The sequence below is a fragment of the Serinus canaria genome, chromosome 3 (genome assembly GCF_022539315.1).
Source record: "Serinus canaria isolate serCan28SL12 chromosome 3, serCan2020, whole genome shotgun sequence".
Taxonomy (NCBI): domain Eukaryota; kingdom Metazoa; phylum Chordata; class Aves; order Passeriformes; family Fringillidae; genus Serinus; species Serinus canaria.
The window spans coordinates 6,014,088-6,035,904 of record NC_066316.1 but is presented as its reverse complement, the minus strand read 5'-3'; the positions used below and the strand labels follow the sequence as shown (position 1 = coordinate 6,035,904).

At 37.6% G+C, this 21,817-nt stretch overlaps 1 protein-coding gene across 3 annotated transcripts in view; it reads left to right on the top strand.

Moving 5' to 3' along the window:
• TASP1 (taspase 1) overlaps positions 1–21,357 on the top strand; it is a 77,726-nt gene extending 56,369 nt beyond the window's left edge. For 2 of the 3 annotated variants that reach the window (XM_050972339.1, XM_050972338.1), the window contains exons 12-14: positions 6,229–6,339; positions 9,731–9,804; positions 19,871–21,357. In XM_050972339.1, coding sequence (XP_050828296.1) covers positions 6,229–6,339; positions 9,731–9,804; positions 19,871–19,966 — 281 coding nt within the window. In that variant the 3' untranslated portion in view covers positions 19,967–21,357. Of the gene's footprint in view, positions 1–6,228; positions 6,340–9,730; positions 9,805–17,078; positions 17,586–19,870 lie in introns of those variants that run through there. The other variant, XM_050972340.1, reaches the window with a different exon arrangement.
• The last annotated feature ends 460 nt before the right edge of the window (positions 21,358–21,817 follow it).

Genomic DNA, 21,817 nt, shown 5'->3' with positions numbered 1-21,817 from the left:
AGAAGGGAGGATTTTGTTACTCATCATTCCTTTCAAATGCAGCCAAGTTTGTGTTTGTAGACTCTAATGTAGACTTAGAGTAAATATTTGTGTCATCTCATTGGCAGGAAATCTGGGCTTTTAACAGTGGCAGCATTACCAATGGTACTTTGAAACTTCTTATGAAGTATTAGAAAATAATGAGCTGAAAGGCATAGCTGGAATCTGATATTTGTTCTTTCCTTAGCACAGATCTGTTTCTCTATTCTTGCATTTTTAAGCTGCAATTCAGTTGAGTCAAGTCTGCAGAAAGGTAATAGCAGAAGAATAATGCTAAAACTTTCTCTTCTAGAAATTTAGTGTCAAAATCCTTTCTTCTGAGCTGGAGGTTGGACAGCTAGGAATCATAGAAAATGAATTTCCTGATACTTAGTTATGCTTGCTGGGGAGGAAAAAGCCTCATACTTTAACAATAACAAGACTGTGACTGGCATTGCACAGTGTTATAGTTACTTTATAGTACATTAGAGTTTCTTTTGGTGCTGCATCACTCTAAGCTTTGTAGTATCCTTTGTGGCTTCTAGCAGAGGAAACAAACTATGGAAGCATTATTATGCTTCTCCATGACACAGAAAAGGATGTCAGAAGGGAATGAAGTGATCCTGAAGTTTCATAAGTACAACGTGGTGATGTTCCACAAGGATATGTGTAGGTCCTCCATGCCAAAAGCATTGGGATTTTACTGGTCTGTGGTATCCTCAGTTATTTCATTTCTTAAAATCTTACCTGTAAAGTTTTAAAGTGCAGGTGTTTTCTCTTGCAGCTTCTTTAAAAATTCAATACAGATGTTGTAACTCAATGTGTCGTGAAATATAAAGACCTCTGACTTGAGACAGCTTGTGCTTAAACATTCACCAAATAATGGTGCATGAAATTAAAAGCAGGCTTCATTTAGTGCTTATTCTATTTGGGGTTCAGTGGGATACCCAGCAGAAGCAGACTGGCAAACAGCTTCACTCCCACCACGCTCTGCACACAAGCTGACAGTCCAGTGGCAGAGGTGATCTGTAAGTGTTGACCTGAAAAAGTCAGAGTTTGACTCACACAATGCACAAGAGGGTTTGGAACTTTTTAACTGCCCTCTGTTAAAACTGGGGGATGCTGAAGCACATAATTGGTTACACCACACCACAGTCAGTATTTAGACCCAAGTTCTAAGCCTTTGAAAGCTGATGTAAACAATGAAGCTTCTGTGCTATGGAAGAGTGTGAATGTAGAACATCTGATGAGCAGCTGGGTAAGTGTAAATAAAACACTTCATTTACAGCTTGGTGTTGAATCTCTGCTAGAATGGCTCTGTGCAGTAACTACAAATGGGGAATAAAGGCACAGGATCAGAGGTGAACAACTTCATTCCCATGATGTGGAAACAATCTTCATCACAGGAGAGCTTTAATTTACAAGAGACACCACAGAAAAAGTGTTCTTCACTTGTAACTGTAGCTCCTCCAGAGCAAGGCTGAATGTTGAGGCCATTGTTTGCTTTAACATTTGCAAAACTCTCAGTTCTGTCCCTGATCAGCAGCTGAACCTGGCTCATGATGTTCAGCTCTGGCTGCTCTTGCAGAACTTCATGGGATCAGGGAGTGTGGTGTAGCTGTGATGACCTGGTTGCTTGTGTTGGAGAGACCATTGCTACAGATTAATAACATACAAAATTCATAAATAAAAAGGTAGTGATGCTTTCTGTATGTCACATAGCAATAACAGAGCAGCTGAGCTTTGAAGGAGAGAAATGTGTTTTGTAAAATGTAGTTTTGTGACTAGGTAAGGTAAGGATTTGACCAAAACTAATGAAATATGGGGTTTGTTTGGTTTTGTCCTACCCCTTTTCTCTGCTGTGGCCAGTCAGTGCTAACATGATTAGTTAATGCTGCAGTTGGAGTTTTACTTTGGATTTTTCATCCCACGTTCCTCAGTGGTTCTGCCAGTGTATCTGGGAAAGGAACACTGGACTTCATGAGACTTAAAATGGTATTTAAAGCCCCAGGTTTTTGTAATTTTGTCATTAGCAAGCTATTAGATCAAAGATTTATCCAGCAATTCTGTTTTATTGCAGTGGAAAACAATATTTTTGGGTAGTAGGCATATTTTAACTAAATTTGAATTTGTACAGGAAAACCTATTTTTCTGAAAAGTACAGAGAGATCAAAAATGGTGTAGGAGGTGGGAGCCAGATCACTTTTCCCTTCTAGTGAGAAACCATTCTGCCTTTAATATACGTGGCAGTATTTTAGTTCCACTTTTCCTCCTCCTCTTGAAATACTAATTAAATGTGTATAGAAAAAAGTCATTACCTACATTGTTATTTTTTACAAAAATCTGCTCTGTTATTCTTTTTCTCAATGAGTTGGCTGTAACAAAATGAGTTTTAGAACTAAATTAATGAAATATGTTCCTAACCTTTGAATTCACAGTGTTTTGAGAGCAGTCAAATTAATTCATGTGTATGGTACATGGATTATCTTCAGTAATAAATTATAAAACTGTAAAAAAAAAAAAAAAACTTTTGTACCATTATTTTTACAGATCCAGTGATGGATGCATAGCATTCAGTTGTCTGGAATTTTACTTACCATAGACCTACTCATTTGCACTGTCTAGTTTGTTAAAATACACTCTTTAGCATAATTGTAATCATCATCAGTAGGTCCACATATCTAGAAAGATCCTTGTTTAAAAAAGCTATTATATCTGAATCCCTCTTTTAATATTTTTGAAAAATTGCTTTAATTGGAAAATAAGAGACTTTTTAAACAATATGCTTCTCAGCATGTATTTAATTTGGCTTTGGGTCTGATTTTTAAGAGCAGAGAAACAGCCTGAATTTCCTGTGACATAGAATACTGTCAAATTATTATTGTAGGCAACTCATTTTTACACTTCTTAGAGGTTGATTCTCCACAACTTAGGCAGTGAACTGGAGACATAGATTGTATTGTTGCTGATTTTGCACTGAGATGATTTAGATGAACTTGCTGCTGAAGGCATCTGGGATGGGTGAGGGTGGAGTCCCACAGTTTGCTTCTGATGTTTCTGGGAATGGCAACATTCAACAGAAACAGGGAGGCAGGGTGGCCATGGGTGGGAAGATCCTGAACCTTTGCAGGGTAGTGCAAGTGACTGTGTCCTCATTTGCTGCTTGTGTTTGGAGATGGAAACAAGGGGGATGTTCTTTTTCAGACTTCTCCCACCATTCCAGAATAAAGCTCATTCTGCAGGTGATGATGTAATGGTGTAGAAGATCAAAAGGGCAAGCAAGGCTATGTTTTTGTGTGTAGGAGAAATAATGTCTCCCATCATCCTTGCTTTGTTTGCATAACACATTTTTTAAAGACATTTGGTTCAATGTTTCATTCAAATTACCTGCTAAAAGTCACATCAGGTAATTTTATTCATCTCACACCAGTAGTACTGTTACAAAGTTACTGCAGTGTGACCTGGTTTCATGTGGCATAAACAGCATTTCTTCTTAGTCCAAGGGCCCAAGCTGTGTCATTCTTAAAGAAGTTAGTGTCTTGCACATCTCTTGTGTTTTATGGGTGCTGAAGTTAAGAGTTTTATCACACTTTCTATCAGGTGCTGTGCTGTTAAGTTAATCCTCTTCTGGAGTTTTCCAGTTGCAGTAGGGTGGCAGTGTACCTCAGCAAAGGCTGAATTAATAGAGTCAGTTTTCCAACTTTTGAGTGGTCTTCAAAGCCTTTGAGTTTTGTGGGCTGGTAATAAAGCTTCCATGGTGCATAATCATTGAAGGAAGTAATTTGTTCAGAAAACAATTGTGTATGTACTTAGGGCAGAATAATGGACACCATGTTTAATGTCAATAAACAAATGCTATTTATGCTGACAGAATTGGGGCTCTCAGTTGTTCATGTAGAGGTTGAGCATCTTTTTGGATTAAGTTGCAAGCTGAAGACTTTGTCTAATGTGCTTGAAGCTCAATTTTTAAATTACTTATTTAAACCCTTTTTCAAAAAAACACTTGTTTAAGTGATTTTTTTATTCTGTGTTTTGCTGAAGATGAATATTTTATTCTTGCAAAGAAATCCCTGTAAAAACTGAGGCTTTTTGGTGGAACTGCAGTATTACTGTTCTGCTGCAGAATCTCTACATGGAAAGAAATATACTGCTAAGCCTTGTGAAATTTCAAAAGACCATATCCAAGTTACTCAGATTGCTGACAGTTTGGTCAGTCATGATGGCATAGTTGACAAAAATACTGGGAAAATTATGAAATATATAATTAGCTTATTTACAGACTTCCCTTTCATCTACTTTTTTCAGAGTGTGGGAGAAACAAAATCCCTAAAGTGAGTGATTAAACTAATGGGAGCATTTCTAGAACAAGACTTCAGTGGAACCAACTGTATAAACTATAATCAGTAGTTGCTGTCTGGTATTATGTGCACTCACACACTCCCAGTGTTTACTGTGCCCTTGAATAGGCAGTCTGCTGTGAATGCTGTTTGCTGGCTGTGTTCTGGTGCAGTAGAACATTTTTAGCCATTCTAATTAAAGAGATAATTAATATTTTCCACTAGACCCTTGGAAGAATCTTTCACAGGTCTTGAAAGGGAAAGAGAAAGTGCTTATTAAAAAGAAACCAGAACTTTTTCTGTCTCTTTGCCATGACTTTTCACCACAGCTTAGAGAACTTGGGACTTTTCACCATGGCTTAGAGCCTAAATCATTTGTGCAGTTTAGTGTAAGATTAGGTCTGCAGACCAAGTTCAGGTAGAGGCATTGTCTTTGAAGTGCCTGATTTTGACTTGGGTGGTAAAACTCTTCACAACTTTCCAAGCCTTGTGTTTCTATTTTAACCAAACATATTTTCCTGGTTTATCTACTACCTTATCATGGGCTGGATTCTTGTTTCACAGGGACTTGGTCACAGTCAGTGAGTAATACAGGAGGTGCATTACTAGGTGTACCTAGTAATATTCTTTTACAAGCAAGTGGTACTTTTAAGATAATAATCTGTTTGCATTAGATCTCAAATAAGATATTACTGTTTATTAAGCATACTGCATTTATTATTTTCCTGCAATGTGGGCTTCTGTTTGCAATGGCCACCTTGTATCAGTTTTCAAGGTGGCTGCTTTAATGTTTGGAGAAAACATGATAAAGCTTTTAGTTTTCCTTATGGTAATGCTCAAAGTTGGTTTTTATTGGGCTGTTTTGTTGCTATGTGCATTAAAGGAGTAATTTTAATCATACAAATAGTTGTGGGCAAGTTAAAGGAGGCTAATGACTAGATCTGCTCCCAAGTTCTAGTGGCTGGCAAATTACAGTGCCTGTACACTAATTTATTTAAAAGAAAGAATTGAAAAGAATTACATTAAATGGCTGTTGCAATTGTATGTTCAGTTTTAAATGACAGTATAATGCAGATGTGTAACTAGGATGTCTGTGGACCTAAGTGCAAGAATTAGATTAATTTTGTGGCTCAAGACATTTTAAATTGCATGTAAATGTTATCATTGTTTCCTCATTTAAAGCAATAGAAACCTTATTTCATATTGCAGACCAGATAAAAAATACTTAGGCTTGGTTCAGCTACCTTTAAAGCTTTTCCAACTTCTGATAGAAGACTTCTATATTCTATGTCTTAAATTAACAACAGAGGAGCCATTGTGAAAAGGATGTGCTCAGGCTTTTCTGTTAAAATTCATCAAACAGCAAGGCAGGCAATACAGCAGTTTGATGATGCCTCTGTACAAAGGGCTTTAAATCAGCAAAAATGAATAAACTGTAAAAATGACCTAAATTTGCTTGATGTTTTAAGGTATGCCTTTATATAATTTATAAAACAGAAAGAGCTAAATATTGAGTCACAACTTGACACTGCATTTTTCATCATTATATTTTTCTTTATCCATCCAAATAACATTTGAGGTTTGCACTCACAAATGCAATTTTTAATGTTTTTGCTTTATTCCATGTAGCTCTTCTTTTTTTTTTTTTTTTTTTGATTGCTGGTGAATTAGTAGATTAACATTCCAGAAAATTATTCCTTTGAAACAGTAGGAAAAAGAGAACGGATGCTTTTGTAAAAGCACTGTTTGATCTGTCTGTCTTTTCAACCCTTAGTGACAAGATTAAAGAGAAAAGGCAGAAATTCAAATTAAAAAAAAAATGCCCAAGAAACTGTCCCTACTGCAAGTAATTCTGCCCAATGGTTTTGTCCAGGTTCACCTTTCCTGGCCAATGAAGATGGTGTCCTCGGAGGTGTGATCGTTCTGCGCTCCTGCAGGTGTTCAGCAGAGCCTGAATCCTCCCAGGAAAAGCCAACTTTGCTAGGTAAGGAATTCTTACTCATTTTTTAATTCAGCTGGGTGCTGAATAAAATAAAGGGTGAAAAACTCCAAATGAAAAAAGGGTAAAACTCCAAATGAAGGGTGAAATGAAATCTCTGTGCGTGGTTGAAAGCCACAGAGAAAACAAAAAGGAATTGACATTGAAATAATGAAAATCTAGAAAATGAAATAGGGAACAAACAAGGCTAATATTAACAAAACTCCAGAAAAGAGCATTCTTTCTGACTCATGATTTCTAAGCAGAATTGTCACTCAGAGGATTGTGTGGGATCCTTCTGAACCTAACACAGATAGAACAATTGCTTGTGGCAAGGTGGGATGTGCTCCTCTTGGAAAAAATTGCATTTATAGGTGGGAGTAATGCATGTGGCTGTTTACTGCTTCTCAGGAGCTTATTTGTGAAAAATGCTTTATTACTCCTTTTTGCAGAAGAAAATGTGTGAATTTGGAGAATGCACTGAAAAATTTTAAAGAAAGTTGTTTATGGTTGTTTATTCTCGGTAATGGCCAGGAAAATCAGTTTAGATAAGTCACAGTAATATTTGCATTTAAACCAAACAGGACTTTCTGCTGCTCATACTGAAATCACCTGAACTTTGCCTCTGTCAGTAGCTGTCTGTTCCAAAAGGGCTTTACATCCCTTCATCCCTGTTTCTGTCCTGGAAACACAATCCCTCTCTTGCTGCTTTATGGCAGGAAAGTGTATTATGGAAAATTGTCCTGTGGTTTGTGTGGGAGAAACAGATGGGAGCTGAGGGGTGTAGGCTGTGAGCAGAACAGGGTGGAAATGCAACCCTGAGACAGTAGGGCCTCTCTAAGGGAAGGATTTGGGATTGGGGGCACATGAATTACTTCAGGGTGACACTTGTGCCATCTCCTTTCCTGTGGTGCTCCAGATGTGCAGCTATGTGCATATTTATTGGGTCTCATTGACCTGTCTAATGTTACCACAGTTAGAGTTTTTCCTTTCTATAATACTCTGCTTTGTTATTATTTACCCAATTGTGACATTATCTAGTGCAATAGCATCCTGCAACATAAATTCTATCCTTAAAAAAGAGTTAAGAAAATGAAAATACAAGTCTGATTGAGTAAGAGCAAACTAGATTAGCATAATCTTCAATTCCCAAGATTTTGAAGTGAGAGAATTTTTTCTATTAATTTAATGCTTGTCATTCATGTAAGAGAACATATTCTATTAATGAAGATTTGGCTTTTTTTTCCTCAAAAATTAATCTATAAAATCTCCATATATTGTACATCATAAGCAAAGACTATTTGTCCATTGATTTTTTGTTTTCTTTCCACTGAAATAACAGAGATAAATTGTAACACAGTGCTTTTTCTGTACCATGGAAATTTCCTACGTTATAATGAATGCAGAGATAATACACAATTAAACATTGGTAGTATTTGTGTTATTTGGACTGAAAATAAGTTGGTTAATACTGAAAAACTCCATGTATAGAATAAAGAACTCTCATGCCTTTGTTACAGGGATCATCTTTATTTATTTCTTTTTAATATTGAAACAAATGGCAAGGAAGTGACTTATGAAATGGTTGAAAATATACTTTGGTGACTTATTAAATGGTTGAAACTTTACAGTATAGCTCACTACCTGTAATGGCTAACAATAACTAAGGTTTGTGCTAGTACAGGCTACTTCTGGTAGTTTACAAATGCAAAGAAATAATATTTTGATGCTGTTTGTTCTGAACTGTTTCTCAGCTTCTCAAAATTGAAAGATGGGGATTAAATTTGAATTAAATTAAAAATAAATTAAATTTAAATTTAATTAAATTTAAAGAGAAATTTAAGATTTGTCTTTGAAAACATGCTTTCACTGGCAGTGGAGCCTTTGGGATGCCATGGAGAGGTTGGGACCCTCCAACACAACGTTGATTATTTCACTCTGTGAAATCTTTTGATTCACTTTTGGTGGTATCAGTTACAGATCTGTTCTGGGGGAGCAGAGCACACACCTCAATGAAGTTCATTTTTCTTTTATGATGATATCTGCAAATCTGTCAGAATCTTCAAGGATCATCTTAACATTTGATCTCCTGCTCTGGTTTAATTGCTATGCAAGGAGATGTGGTTCAAAGGATAAGTGTGCTCAGCAGGCTGTGACCTTCATCCTAAAGGAACCTGAGGAATAGGAATGTGTAAAGGTTTTACAGTGCATTTTTTTAAACCTTTTACAGAATTCTGTGAAATGCCTTAAATTCTGATCAGCTCTTTTTTTTCTTTTCCCCCTTCCAAATTACAGACTTTATGATTACAAAGAAAAATGACCATGACAGAGAGCAGGAGGAAAACAGTGTGGCAATTTCTAAAGCTCCACTGAGAGAGAGCTGAACATTTGACTAATGTGCTCTTTATCTGAATTTAGTGTTGCAGCTGAGTAGGAGTGTGTTTGTGTGCATAAAGATACCTGCATATGTATCAGGCAATTAGAGATTACTGGAACAGGCTGTTGAACAGCTGATAAATCAGAACACTCAGGCTTCAGGACAGCACCTTACTGGATTAACAGGCATTATCAAAACTTGTGAGCAGTGATTAGTTTTGTTAATCATTATCACTGCAAGCATGGCAGTTGCTTTCTAACACTGATATCCTAAATTAGCTGGGAGTGCAGCACCAGAGAGCTGATGTTGTTCATCTTTCTTTCCTCTCTTACCTTTAGTGCTCCTTACACTCTCCACAAAGAAAGAGAGTGTTTGTATCTGCTGCTGTAATTCAGCATACTTTTGAATCCAGCACTTCCTTAATTTTGCCAGAAATCTTTTCTTATTGTGCATGTTACTCTGTTTCCATCATACACCTCTCCTCCTTTTTCTGCAGGATAATTTTGCTTTTACCAGATGTCTTTCTTGCCTGATCTATATCTTCAATTCCCATATTGCAAACTTGACTACTTCTGCATGTTTGCTTGTATCCTGCTTGGGCAGCTGAGCCACAAATCCCCCTTTACCTGTTGATAGTTGGCCATCTGGCTTTATGCTTTTGTCTGGGTTCAAGGCAGGCAAATACAAGTTCTGTCAGCTTTTACTGATGGGTGGAACAGGCCACTGGTCCAGTTTTTAATTGTATTTGGAGTTGATGTATTTGTCATCCTGGATGCTCCATATCATCAAAGTAACATTCTCATTGTGGGTAATAGTTCTGCAGTTGTGACTGTGAATACTCAGGGAAATCCTGTTTGTTTGATAGCTGTTTCTTTTGAGATTTATTTGCTCTGGTAAGAAGTTTTGGGTCCTTTGTTTTTTATCTTTGCTGTATTTGTTCCTCAAGACACTGTCTTGTTAAATTGCACCTTGTATTTTAAACCAAGGTCTTTTTGTAACTTCTTGCAATTAACTTTATAGTGGAATTTCTGTGGAGCCATACAACAGAGAGCATGTGTGTTGGATACATGTCTGCACAGGATGGCAAAGCTAAGGTAAGCCATGAGGAACAGGCTGTAATACAGTTGGATGACTGCAGAAGCTAAGGAGAATTTAAATTAATGATAATGAAATATATAAGAAATTTCTTTCTCTAAGAGAACAGAAGAAGTAATGGTTGCATAAATGTGTCAATTGATTAGGCATTGCTAATTTCTTTTTTAATTGCAGCAGTTAACAACCCTATACTAACATATGTTCCATGTCAGGATAAGGTGCCACAAACACATGTCCATTCCCTCTGCTGACAGTATTTGTATTTGAATAACTTTATTCATCTTGATTCAGTTATGCTGGTACCATATTTTTCTGTGGACATGTCTTCCTTTGGATAAAGCAATTGCACCATCAAGGAAGATATAAAACAAACTTCAAACAAGTTCCTAGAATACCCTCTGTGATAAATAATTCCAGTATTACCATCCATATTTTCAGTTTCCTGGGGCATTATAATTGATTTTTAATGAGAGAAATATTACATTACATTTGAATTTAACAATGAAAACTGGAAAATTCTGTCACATCATGATCAAGGAGCAGGGATTAACCAAGTGGATGAGCCATCCATTCTTAGGAAAAGAGCATGGAAGGGAGAAAAAGGAGGGTACTGTAGTGGAGCAGCTAGGAGAGATGTTTGGAGAACAGGAATGAACATGGGAGAAGCTGCAAGCAGAGACTGTAATGGTTTCTGTAGACATTCATGCAAAGGGGGATGTGACCAAGGTAACACAAGAATATACATATATATATGTATATATATAAGAATACACATAGATAAAGAAGAAAATCAACATCAGATATTTTACACAGCAAAACTGGTATAACACTCTGTTTCAAGCACTAGAATGGATGAGTTAATCTTCAAGATGTAAAATGTGCAGGAAAAAAAAAAAAGACAAGAATGCTCCAGAAAGACAAGGAAGATAACAAGCAGCTGATGAAGGAAGTGCTGGTAGAGGTGTAAGTGAAGTATTTGCCTCACTTTGGAATAACTTAGGTACAATTCTTTCCAGATAGCTGTACATGGAAGAGTGGGGTTTTACTTCTTTTCTTAATATTTGTTTCAGATTTAGTTGAAAAAAAAGTCCAAACTGAAGTTAAAAGCTCAGATTGAACTGAGTGGAACTAAAGCAAGTTCAGGCACAGATGTTCTAGGATTTGCTAGTTAGCTTTAAAATTGTTGTCTTGTGTTTGCAGTGAAAGAATAACTGGGAACAAAGGATGTTAAATGTTTGCAGTGTGCACACCTGCCTCTGACTTACACTCTGAAGCTCAAAATATTATTGTTTCTTCCTGGTAGTGTCTAATTAATAAATAAATGCTAAATATGAAATCTGTGCGGTAATGAGTATGAACATGACAGTGCCTTGCCCAGAGTTGCTTTCCTACTCACAGTTGCAACATTTGACATCTGGTGTGCATTGTTTTCATACTGCTGGTAAATTCTCCAGCTGGTAATCCTGATTGTGCTGACAGACACAGCTGCTCTTCTTGGATCACTTTTAAATTATGTTTTTGACCTTCACTGAAGAGTTAATCCCCCTCCCTTTCTTCCTTCTTTGAGTCTGTGGCCACAAATGCTTTCCAGAGAAAAACCACAAACGCTTTTGCTGCTGACTTCTATTGATCAAAAAAAGTCTTCTGTCATAAAAGCTGGAATTTTGTTCTGCTACAGCTAGGACTAAGTTATAGATGGAAAACTGGGCTTGAAATAGAACACAATGTATTGCAAGTGAAAAAAAAAATCTCTGTTCTTTAATAGAGTGACTGTTTTGCTACAGTTAATTTTGAGTGCTTGCCATGAAAGAATAATGGGATAAGAGTTCATAAAAGTATAAAATATCACTTGTTTATGAGGACCATAGCAAAATGATTAGGCAGCAGCTTGTAAGGAAACATTTGCTTTCCTGTTTTTCTAGGGTGGTAAAGACCTTCAGGTTTTATTTCTTTCATCAGTCTAGGACTTGAGTTTTGGTCTTAAACTGAGGAGTTGTCACAGTGCCTGATTTTTGAACTGGTTTAATTTTTTACTAGACTAATATTAGAATCATATAAAGGGGTAGATACTAAAGAGAAAAGGAGCCTGCTTTACTATCTTAGTGGGATTCTTTGGGCATGGGAGGTTAATGCAATTCATAACAGGAACTAGCAAATGGTGCTTCTGAACACCAGGTGGAAACTGGAGGTACAGGATGTTCTTCTTACAAGGCAAACATAGGGTAGGTGCAGCTCACCTGCAGACACTGGTGTGCTCAAGACTTACAGACAACCAGTTATCTGTCAGCAACTCCTTAAAAGAGGAGTGGGACAGGAAAGTGGAATCAGAGACTTGAAGTGGTTTGTACATCATGAACTGCTGGTGCTTGTGGCTTCCAGCAGCATGAGCTCTCCAAGCACTGCTTTGGGTGTAGCCTTGCACCAGGGGTTGGTTTGCTCCCAGTTTAGGCAAGGCTGGGTTCTGCAGCTGGCCACTCACCTTCAGATCAGACTGGATCACCAGCACCAAATGGCTGAGCCTGCAAGAGCTGTGCACTGACAGTGGTTTGATTTGAAGCATACTTTCTGCAAAGGTGTCCAGTCTTTTTTGCAAAACCAGTTGCCTGGAAAAGTCATCATTTCTTGTTGGATTAAAGTGTTTAGTTTAGAATGTTGCTTTAAGAATCCTGCAGTTCAGCCTTTTCAGATGAACTCAGTTCACACCTTATTGCTGACACAGTCCCCTCTGTTTGTGTGTCCACTCAGCTCTTTCTGGATGCTGGAGCTATTTCAGCTCCTCCATGGCTCCTAACTCTGGAAGTGTCATCTCCAGCATCTGCACAGTGGATGTCCCAGTGGCTTCCCTCAGATTCTTAGGCCACAAACAGCTAATCAAAGCAGATCTTAGCTGGTTCAACTGTGCTTTTCTTTCTTTCTTGTCATCCTTCTCAACACAAGCAGCTTCAAAATCACTTGTTTGTCACAAATTTCATGTGACAAATTTTTATCTCAGCATTTTGGCTCTTTCCTATAATTCTTGAACTGCCCTGCACCAGCTGGTGCTGCACCTAACCCAGGCTGGTGCTTGGGAGCCTCAATTATCATGAGTTTGGGGGCAGAGACACTGAAGTTTAGGAGTTGCTGGAGCGAAACCTTCCTGAGGCAATACTGTGACAGGTTGTTTCAACATCAGCCCTGTTCTTTGGAAGACCAATGGGCTTCCCAAGATCTCTTGAAGCAGGTCTTGTATTGCCGCCTCTGTGATGGTAGAATTGTCACAGCAGCTGATGCTCAACTCTTTCTCTCCATTCATGAGGCTGTTGGAATATTCTGGGCTGCAGCAGAAGTTTCTGGCTGCGGCTGTGAGAATACATAGAGGCAGATAGAAAATATTAGTTTGTGGGTTCCCTCTGTATTCACACAGCTCCTTTTGTAGCAGTTACTCCTACAAAAGGTTACGACTTCTAGATTGAAGGACTGGGGGTTTAAATAACTGCATGAACTGAGGAGCTGAGGAGATTTTTTTGTTGTTGTTGTTATTGTGTTGTTGACTCATGAATTATTTGATATGAATTTAAGCAATTATTTCTTTTTCCAGTCCAAATTTTCATCTTTCTGAGATCTAGTTGGTCATCAGAACAACCTTCCAGATGCTTGGGTTTTTTTATGGATCCATAATAGATCTAACAACTGTTCATAGCATCAGCTAAAAAGGTCACCCTGTTACTGGGGCTCTGACTTCTTTAACATTACTCTGGAGGGTTCAGTTATCATTTCCTATTTTCCTGAACTGACTGGGTTATGTTCTGACAGCTGATGCATTTTTGTTGTCACCACTGGGGAAGTAGCTCCACTCCAAGGTGTTGCTTCTTGCAGCTCTGTCCATCCTGTCATGGATGATGTGCAGTACTTTAGGTCTTGACAGTTTATGTAGCATCTGGTAGAGCAATTTGAGTGTCAGTTTGCACAAAGGGCTTGCAGACCTTCTACCATGTAATTTGGGGTGGAAGAAATGATTCCTCAATTCACCCATAACGTGATTTTAGATTAAAATGAGGAATGGGAAGGAAAGGTGATAATGGTTAGGTTGCACAAGTTAATTGACTCTTCTTGGTTACAAAGACTTCATATCTTCTTGTTCCATGTCTGCTCAATGGAAGATGCTTCCAAGGAAAATAAATTCTGCAATCTGAAATGAGAGTGCAGTGTATGCCTGCAATGCGAGGTCTCATACCATCAACATCTCTTGAAGGTTCTGGCTGTGGGTAGGCAGCCTTTCCTTGATTTCATGTTGTGTGTCTGGGCACAGTCAGACAGGAGCCCTTTCATCTCAGGCAGGGTCTGCAGAGTGTTTGTTTACTCAGGTCCTGCAAGTATTCTGTATGCAGAAAGTGTAAGTGGGTGGGATACTCACTTTTTCCTGAATCTGAGCAGTGTCTGGTCATGGTGATGGAGAGTAGTTGCTGTGGCTGATGTTTCTGCTGAAGATAGGTAATTCCTCACTTTGTTTTCAATAGTATTTGAAGTCAAAGTCCTTTTTTCCAGTGCAAGATCCAGTCTCAATACCAGCAAAATGCAGTTTTGGTAATTGATTTTGTGTCAGTATTTGCAGTCATTTATCAGCTCACTATATTTCTTAGTATTTATAAATCTGCTATATGATCTCTATAAACATTGCAAACTTTGGCAATTACTGTAAATGTTGCAATATTTTTGAGTAGTAGTTCAGACTTCTAGGTTTCAGTTCTTCTAACAGCTGGATGACTTAGGCAGCAAATTTAAAAAGCCCAGTTGCAATATTGAATATAATCCAATTCAGTTGCCAGTTTAAATCTCATTTTGGCAGCTGTTCAGTTACTATAACATGAACTGCTAAGCTTTATGTTATGGCAGGTTTTAATAATGCAAAGTTACATAAGCTGTTCTTTCCATTCTCAAATGAACCAAATTCAAATTGCTTTGCAAGACACAGTGCAGCATTAGTGGGGAGTGTTGCATATTGCTGTGCTTGCAGCAGCTCCTGTCCACACCAAACGTTGTGGTTGCAGTGCTCAAACACATTTTTATCTTTGACAATTCATTTCATCTGCCAGTAGGAGCAAACATAAATATGGTGGACAGGGAGACCCTCTCCAGTTCACTTTTCCTGTGGAGATGTAAGCTGTCATCATCAGATTTACTTGCCTTTACTGACGTTGTAAAATTCAGCAAAAGTCCTTCCCTCTGTGTTTGAAGTGATGCACGTGACAAACATTGATTGTAGTGATTGTTGTAGGTTGTCTGAGGATGAGCTTCTGTGTTTGACTTTGGGAGTGAAAGGTCTGTGAAAGCCCTTTGTCAGGAGAAGGGCAGCTTTCCAGTGCTCACTGGGTGAAGAAACACATCTTGGAAGAATCCTAATTCTAATTTGAAAATTAGTGGAAAAACTTACCGAGCCTGTTTAGTGAGCAGCAATATGAAGTCAAATAATTCAGTCATTCATTTCAGACTACAGAGACAGTCTTTTAACTTCATGAGACAGGAGAAGTATATGTCACTGTTCTTCTTTCCTTTAATCTTCACACTTGTCTGGAGACTGGGGAATCAGTCAGAAATATTCATTTGAAAACTTCTCTTTGCATACAGTGGACCATCCAGTTCTCTCATAAAAATAAGATTTTTCTATTTGTTGGAAATAACCTTCAGTGCTAAAATACCAGTTTAATTTCAGTTAAAATGTTTGGCTCATAGACCTTCATGGAAGTTAAATGGCTCTGATATGAGAAGAGAAAATCACTTTTTGGGTTGGGTTCTTGCATAAAGCCAGTAGTTCTGGAATTCTCCCTGGATTTGGCTGACAGGGTGGAGTAGGGAATATGGGACTGTGTGTGCAGGTATGCAAATATAAATGCAATAACCTTAGCCCCTTCAATTCACAATGGTACAAATCACATTTGATGATTCATGGCAGGATTTTAGGATATCTCTGCAAAACCCTGGGATGCTGAGCTGATTAGATGTGTGGTTGGTATGTGTCTTTAGGCTGTCTTGATACAGGTACAAGTGATTTAATTTGATACATGAATGAATTTGAGCTTGGAAAACTGGTAACTTCCTAAGCAACCTGTATGTAAAATTGTTCTTTTCAGTGCAGTGAGACCAGATGTACCCCATCACTGTCTCTCTGTTGTTTCCCAACAAGGACAATATTCTGGATCCTTTCTTTCTATTTGTTCCCCATTTTTTTCTTTATTAAGGTTTCACCAAACAAGATGCACGTGGCATTTTCTGGTAACAGCAGCTGCCAGTATTTAGTGGGGCACCTTCTCCTGCTCTACTACAGGTGTACATACAAAACATGGTGGAGGAGAGATCACCAGGAGGCAGAGCAGCAGAGTTGCTGCCAAAATGGGCTCTTACTGCTTAGAAAATAAATTCAGAATGTGTGGTCAGATGGTTCTGATGGTGGAAGTGTGTTGCCAGCTAGAAGACTCCAAATTTCTAAAGAATATGTGAGTTTGGTGGTGCTCTGTTTTGAGTAGCAAAAAGCTGTAGAAAGCAATTTCCTTAAGGATATGCTGTCTTTGGTCTTTCATTATATTTCATCTCTATAGTGTAATGAATGGAAAAAGTTTGTTTTATAAATTATTCTGTCTAAAGCACATCCTGAGTGTGTAATAAGAGTGCTAAACACATGAAGTACCTCCCTAGATTTGCTTAAGAACTGAATGTGCTGCCATCTGGTAGTTGTACTCTGTCCTCTTGGCAGTGTTTGATTGATTTCAGCTTTCTCATGCAGCACTGCCTGTCTCCTGGCTGAAATTTTATATATTCATTTTACACTGTATTTGTGCTTTTAATGAAAGCAGAATTCTCTTAAGTTGTTGTGACAAACTGATACTTTTATGTGAATAGAAGGAGGAGACTAGTTCTTTAAAATAAAATGTTTTTCATATTCCTTGGTCTCAAGGTTGTTTCAGATTCCTTGTTTATGACACATGGAGTAATAGAAGTCAGTATATTGTTCCTGTAGGTGCTGTATTCCATGAATTCCAGAAAGAGCCATTACTTTTGTGAGTAGGGAACTTTGCAGTGTGCATCAGAAAGCATTGGGAGAGAATAACATTCCAGGGTCTGCAGCCCTGGGACTGGGGTGTCAGTAGTTCCATGATGTTGGTTTAGTTAGGAGGGAAAGAGGGAAACACTGAGTGTTTGGATGCCAAGAACACAGAGCAAGAATCAGCATCAGAAGGTTGGTTAGCTCTTGTGGGCTTTGTAGAGGGGTAGGAAGCAAAAGATCAAATGTTTCTTCCAGCATTTACCTTTTTTCCTGTGGAACTGTGGACAAGAGGTTCCTCTTCTAAGCTGCAGCAAAATCTGTGACTGACTGGTGTCCCAGATGTTGGAATCTCATCTCCTGCTGGACCCTCACCAACCTTGTTTTTCTCTGGGAAGGCAAAGCAAATCAGAATATTCTTGGGACTGGAAAATGCCTGTATATGAAGCTGAAGATGTGGATAACTCATCATTCCTGATCTACCATTCTTGGACATACTTTCCTCAAAGAGAGCTTTCTGTGGAGTTGAGTGGAGGATTAATTCAGGAAAAATATTTATTTTCCTTTTTTTTTTGTGGTCCCAGGCACAATTTCTTCCAGGTGTGGGTTCATTCAACTTGTAAAGCTGACAGACTAATTGAGTTCAATTAAAACCTTTCCAGTGCTCTTCTTTTTTGTTTGCTTTTTTATTTTTAAGTTTGTAGACTCTAAACCTAATTGACTATACAATCTGGACTTAATGTAAAATATGATGTTGGGAAATAAAAATGTAACGAATTTACAAATAAGTTCTGTGGTTCATTTAAAAATATTCAGTGTTCTTTGATGTTTCTTTTTATTTACTGGACTTTGTTCTTATGGTTAAGAACAAGGGAGATATAAATGTAAGAATTCATTTGGGAGTTTTCTACAGTTGTAGAAAACTTGACATGGCAATGTTACCCTTTCAAATTATTTATTAATTAACATCTTAAACATTATCATGCTAAATCTGTCTCATGTTTGTTCTACAGAAGGCAGCCATTGGTGAAAGTAATAAAAAGTAGTGAGTGTAAACCAGATCTGTATTTACTCCATCACAGAAAGTGTGCAAATAAACAGGATGCAAGTAAAGGCTTTAAGAAATGCTTTGTTATAATGTGGTTTCAGTGTTTCTGTACATGGAAATCTTCAGATGCTGGTGTGTAGTGGTTTGGGGTCTTGTGGATGGGGAATGTGTTCCTCCTGACATAGGAAATGAGGTTTTCTATAGGAAGTGGGTTTGGGGTGGCTATTTAAGCATAGATACTTGCTAATGTATTAATAGATAATGACTCCCTGCTTATCCCCTCTTGTACATTCTCCTCCCCTTACTCAAAACCTATTAGGATTAACTTACTGGTTTGCTCTGATTGCAGTACCTCTCTGAACAACAAGTGGCATTCTTCCTCTGAGGAAACAAATTTGCTACCATGCCCATCCAACAGTGCTGGTTTTATGCTGTCATCCTTTTAATTTAGAAATTTTTACAGACCTGGGAAAATATAATGGATCTGTCAGTCATAGAATAAAAAATACCTTTCTTCCACTTGATTTTGTTCCTTTTATTTTTTTTTTATTTATGAAATGACATCTACAGAAGAATTGTCAGTTACATTTGAGGGAAACTGTAAGAGATTTGAACAGATTATTTTCTTCTTGGAGTGGTAAATCACCATTGTAATTGAAATTGTTCTGAAAGTAGGAACATGTTCATATGTCAAGCAGGAAAGCCAAAGACCAGCCAGAGTTTTAGCAATAAAATGAAAACATTGAAATGTTTTAAATTTAATCTTATTCTGTGATTTAACTGAAAACAAGGCCACCTAAGTGCAGGCAGCAGCATGCCCCCTTATCAAGAAAGGAATTTTAAAAAGCTGCTCAGGACACAAAATGTTTCTTCAATGTAATAACCTGAGTTTAGAGTCTCAAATCACTTTCTACTCAGTTGATGGAAATTCTTCTTACTGAGCTTTTACATTTGTACTTTTTTGACAACCCCTTAACAATGTTAACAAACATTGCCTTATTGCAAGTTATACACTTTGCAACTACTAAATCTTTTAAATGGGATAATGTATGTACAAACAAATCTGTGGTGGGCTGCACTTACAGGAAGCTGCAGTTTCTAAATACCAGCAACATTATGTTGTGAGCTTTATACCATAGTAGGAATCATTTCTAGTTCCCAGTTTAATAGAACAGGAGCAGTTTTCAGTGTAAAAACATGTGCAAAGGGGCATAAAAAGTCATTGCTCTTAACAGTAAGTCAAAGTATCTTTCCATAAGCAGATGCTTTTGCCCATCAGTAATAAAACATACCCCAGTACATAAAGGATCATTACTAGATTTTTAGGGTCACTGAGTTACAATTCAGTTGTAAACTGGAGTCCTGTGTACACAGACAAACAGACCCACTTCCTGGCTGAAATGTTCCAGTGCCTTCTCAAAGGCTTTAAAAACTTTCTGTGGAAAAGATGCCTATTGGCAGAAACACAATTGGTTTTTGGGTTGATTTATTTGGTAGCTGGCAACAGGAAGTCTTTGGAGTTTTTTAGGTGGATGTGTAGGTATTTTATGCAGAGAAATTTCTTGTTTGCATCCTGATCATTGCTGTTGCCTTATCCTCGGAAGGGTTACTTTGTCAAGTATTTAATTCTGTCTGAGGTTTCTTGAAGGTGTATTTCTGTATGTGGTAGTAAAGACTTCTGAATCACCCCAAGAAATAGACCTGTAAACCATGAAATGCCACAAGTATTTTCTTTTGTCTTCACTCTGGATATTTCTTTCTACTTTCAGTGCATTGATTTATCTAATTTGCCTTTTCTATGCATCTGTCATGGTCTTTCTCTTCATGTGTTAAACATTAATGCAAACAAAATGAAAAGCAACTGAGATTCTTTTTCTAAGTTGCTTTGTAGTTTGTCCTCAGACTTCAGTGAGGGAACAGCTTAATTGTTCAATACTTACCAGCTTACTTTGCCCTGCATAATTTTGCCTTAGTCCATAATATTCTCTTGACTTTTCCACAGACTCACATTTCAAGACTTCCTCCTGGAGCTGTGGCAGGACAGTCCGTGGCAATAGAAGGAGGGGTTTGCAGGCTGGAGAGTCCAGAAAGCAGCTGATTCTTCACTTCATTGCAGAGAATGTGAATGACTCTTTGTACAATAAGGGTGTTTTTTTTTTGTGTTTTAACAGATGTTGGAAATTCTGCTTTTGTTTTTTATACTCCGTATTGCAACCATGTGCACCACAACTTGAGACAAGTGCTGCTGTAGTTTATGTTCTCACTCTGTGAATGGGGGTTGTGTGCATGTTCATTTTGTCCCATGAATAAAATAGGAACACTCCCCAGTTGTGCAAAGATCATGTATAATTAATGATTGCATTTTCATTTTTCTGTGTTGAAAGATAACCAAAAGTTAAGAAAAAATAATTTAAAGATAGGGTCACAATTGTCATTCATATTCTAAATTTAAAAGTAACAGGCCTTTGAAGTGGCTTTATAATTATGCAAAAAATTATTATGGTTTCTAAGTTTCTTAGTGGTTTAAGGAAATCCAGAGGCGATTTAAACATGAGTTGGTTTTTTTCTCTTCAGTAAGGAGGATTTTTTTGTTGTTCAAAGAATGGTTTCAGTGAAACAAACTAGAGCAAAATTAAGGCTCAAATTGTTTTTGAATAGTCTTATAGGTCATATCTGTGTTTCCCAAACCAAGATGTTAATAGCTCCAAGCTGTATGTATTGCAAAAAGCTCTATGAAGATAATGTATCGTTACGCAGTCTTTATGTATAATGGAATATTACAGTGTAAATAAGAAAACAAAGTTTATGGAAAGATTCGATATTATTCTTCACTTCTGCTTTAAATCTATTTTTAAGAGAGGTACAGAAATGAACATATTACTGGATGGGAAGTGCAATGTGTATCAAGTGGCTGGTGGGAGGTCTGATACTGAGCTTTGGTGTTGGTAAAGCAACTTCCTGGTGGCCAGCATGGGTATTTATATAACTGTGTGTAATATGGATGTACTGTGCAGAAATTTACTGTAACTCTTTTGATACCTTGAACAAACCTGCAGTGTAAAACAATGTAATCCTTGTCTGCCTCCTGAAGCTTTGGCAGCTGAACTGTCATTTGTCACCGGTTTGGCTATGTGAGCCAGGTTGCCCAAGTCCTAAAAGCGAGTTCTGACGTGAAACCTTCCACTCAGTCCTTTTTCCTTCACAGCACTGGCAGCAATAGAAGACTTTTGTAATTGATTCATTGTCCTGATAAGTATGCCAAAGAGAAACTAAAATAGTTCATCCTTTTCCCTGGTGGATATTTGATAATTCTGTTTTCAGAAATAGTGGATGAATAGATATTCAGACTTTATTTGCTTAATCAGGCATTGTACTTGCCTGTTTTGTAATATTGTGCCTGCCTATAACAGACATACTTGACTGATGAAATGGTTATATTGATTGTAGTACCAATCTTTCATGGAAAAGAATAAAATTTTTTTAATGGCCTGAGTTAATTTTCACTATTACACTACAGCATACATTGAGATACTGTCATATGTGTATGGTTTTTAAATTGTGACCTCAGTGTAGCCCTATAGTTGAAGATATTTCAGTACAGTTCTGTAAATAATATAAAACAGCAGCTTTCCAGATTGCACAACAACAGAGTGGAATGTGCCTGTCTCGAAACAGTTTGTGCTGAAATACAATGCTTGAGGTTGGCTCCTCAGTGGTACACTCATGGTCTGAGGAAGTGAAGGACCCTTCACTGTGCAGTGAGTGAAAAATTGAAGATCATGTATATGGGTTTGTACATAGCCCATTTTGAAAATGGCCTTGTTGTTAGAAAAGCTAAGGAAACAGTGTTAGCCTGCTTTTATTCTAAAAGTGCTTTTCTGTACTGACATCACATAGAAATTTTGGCATAAATTCACTCTTTCATGCCATAAGCTTGTAAAACGTAAAT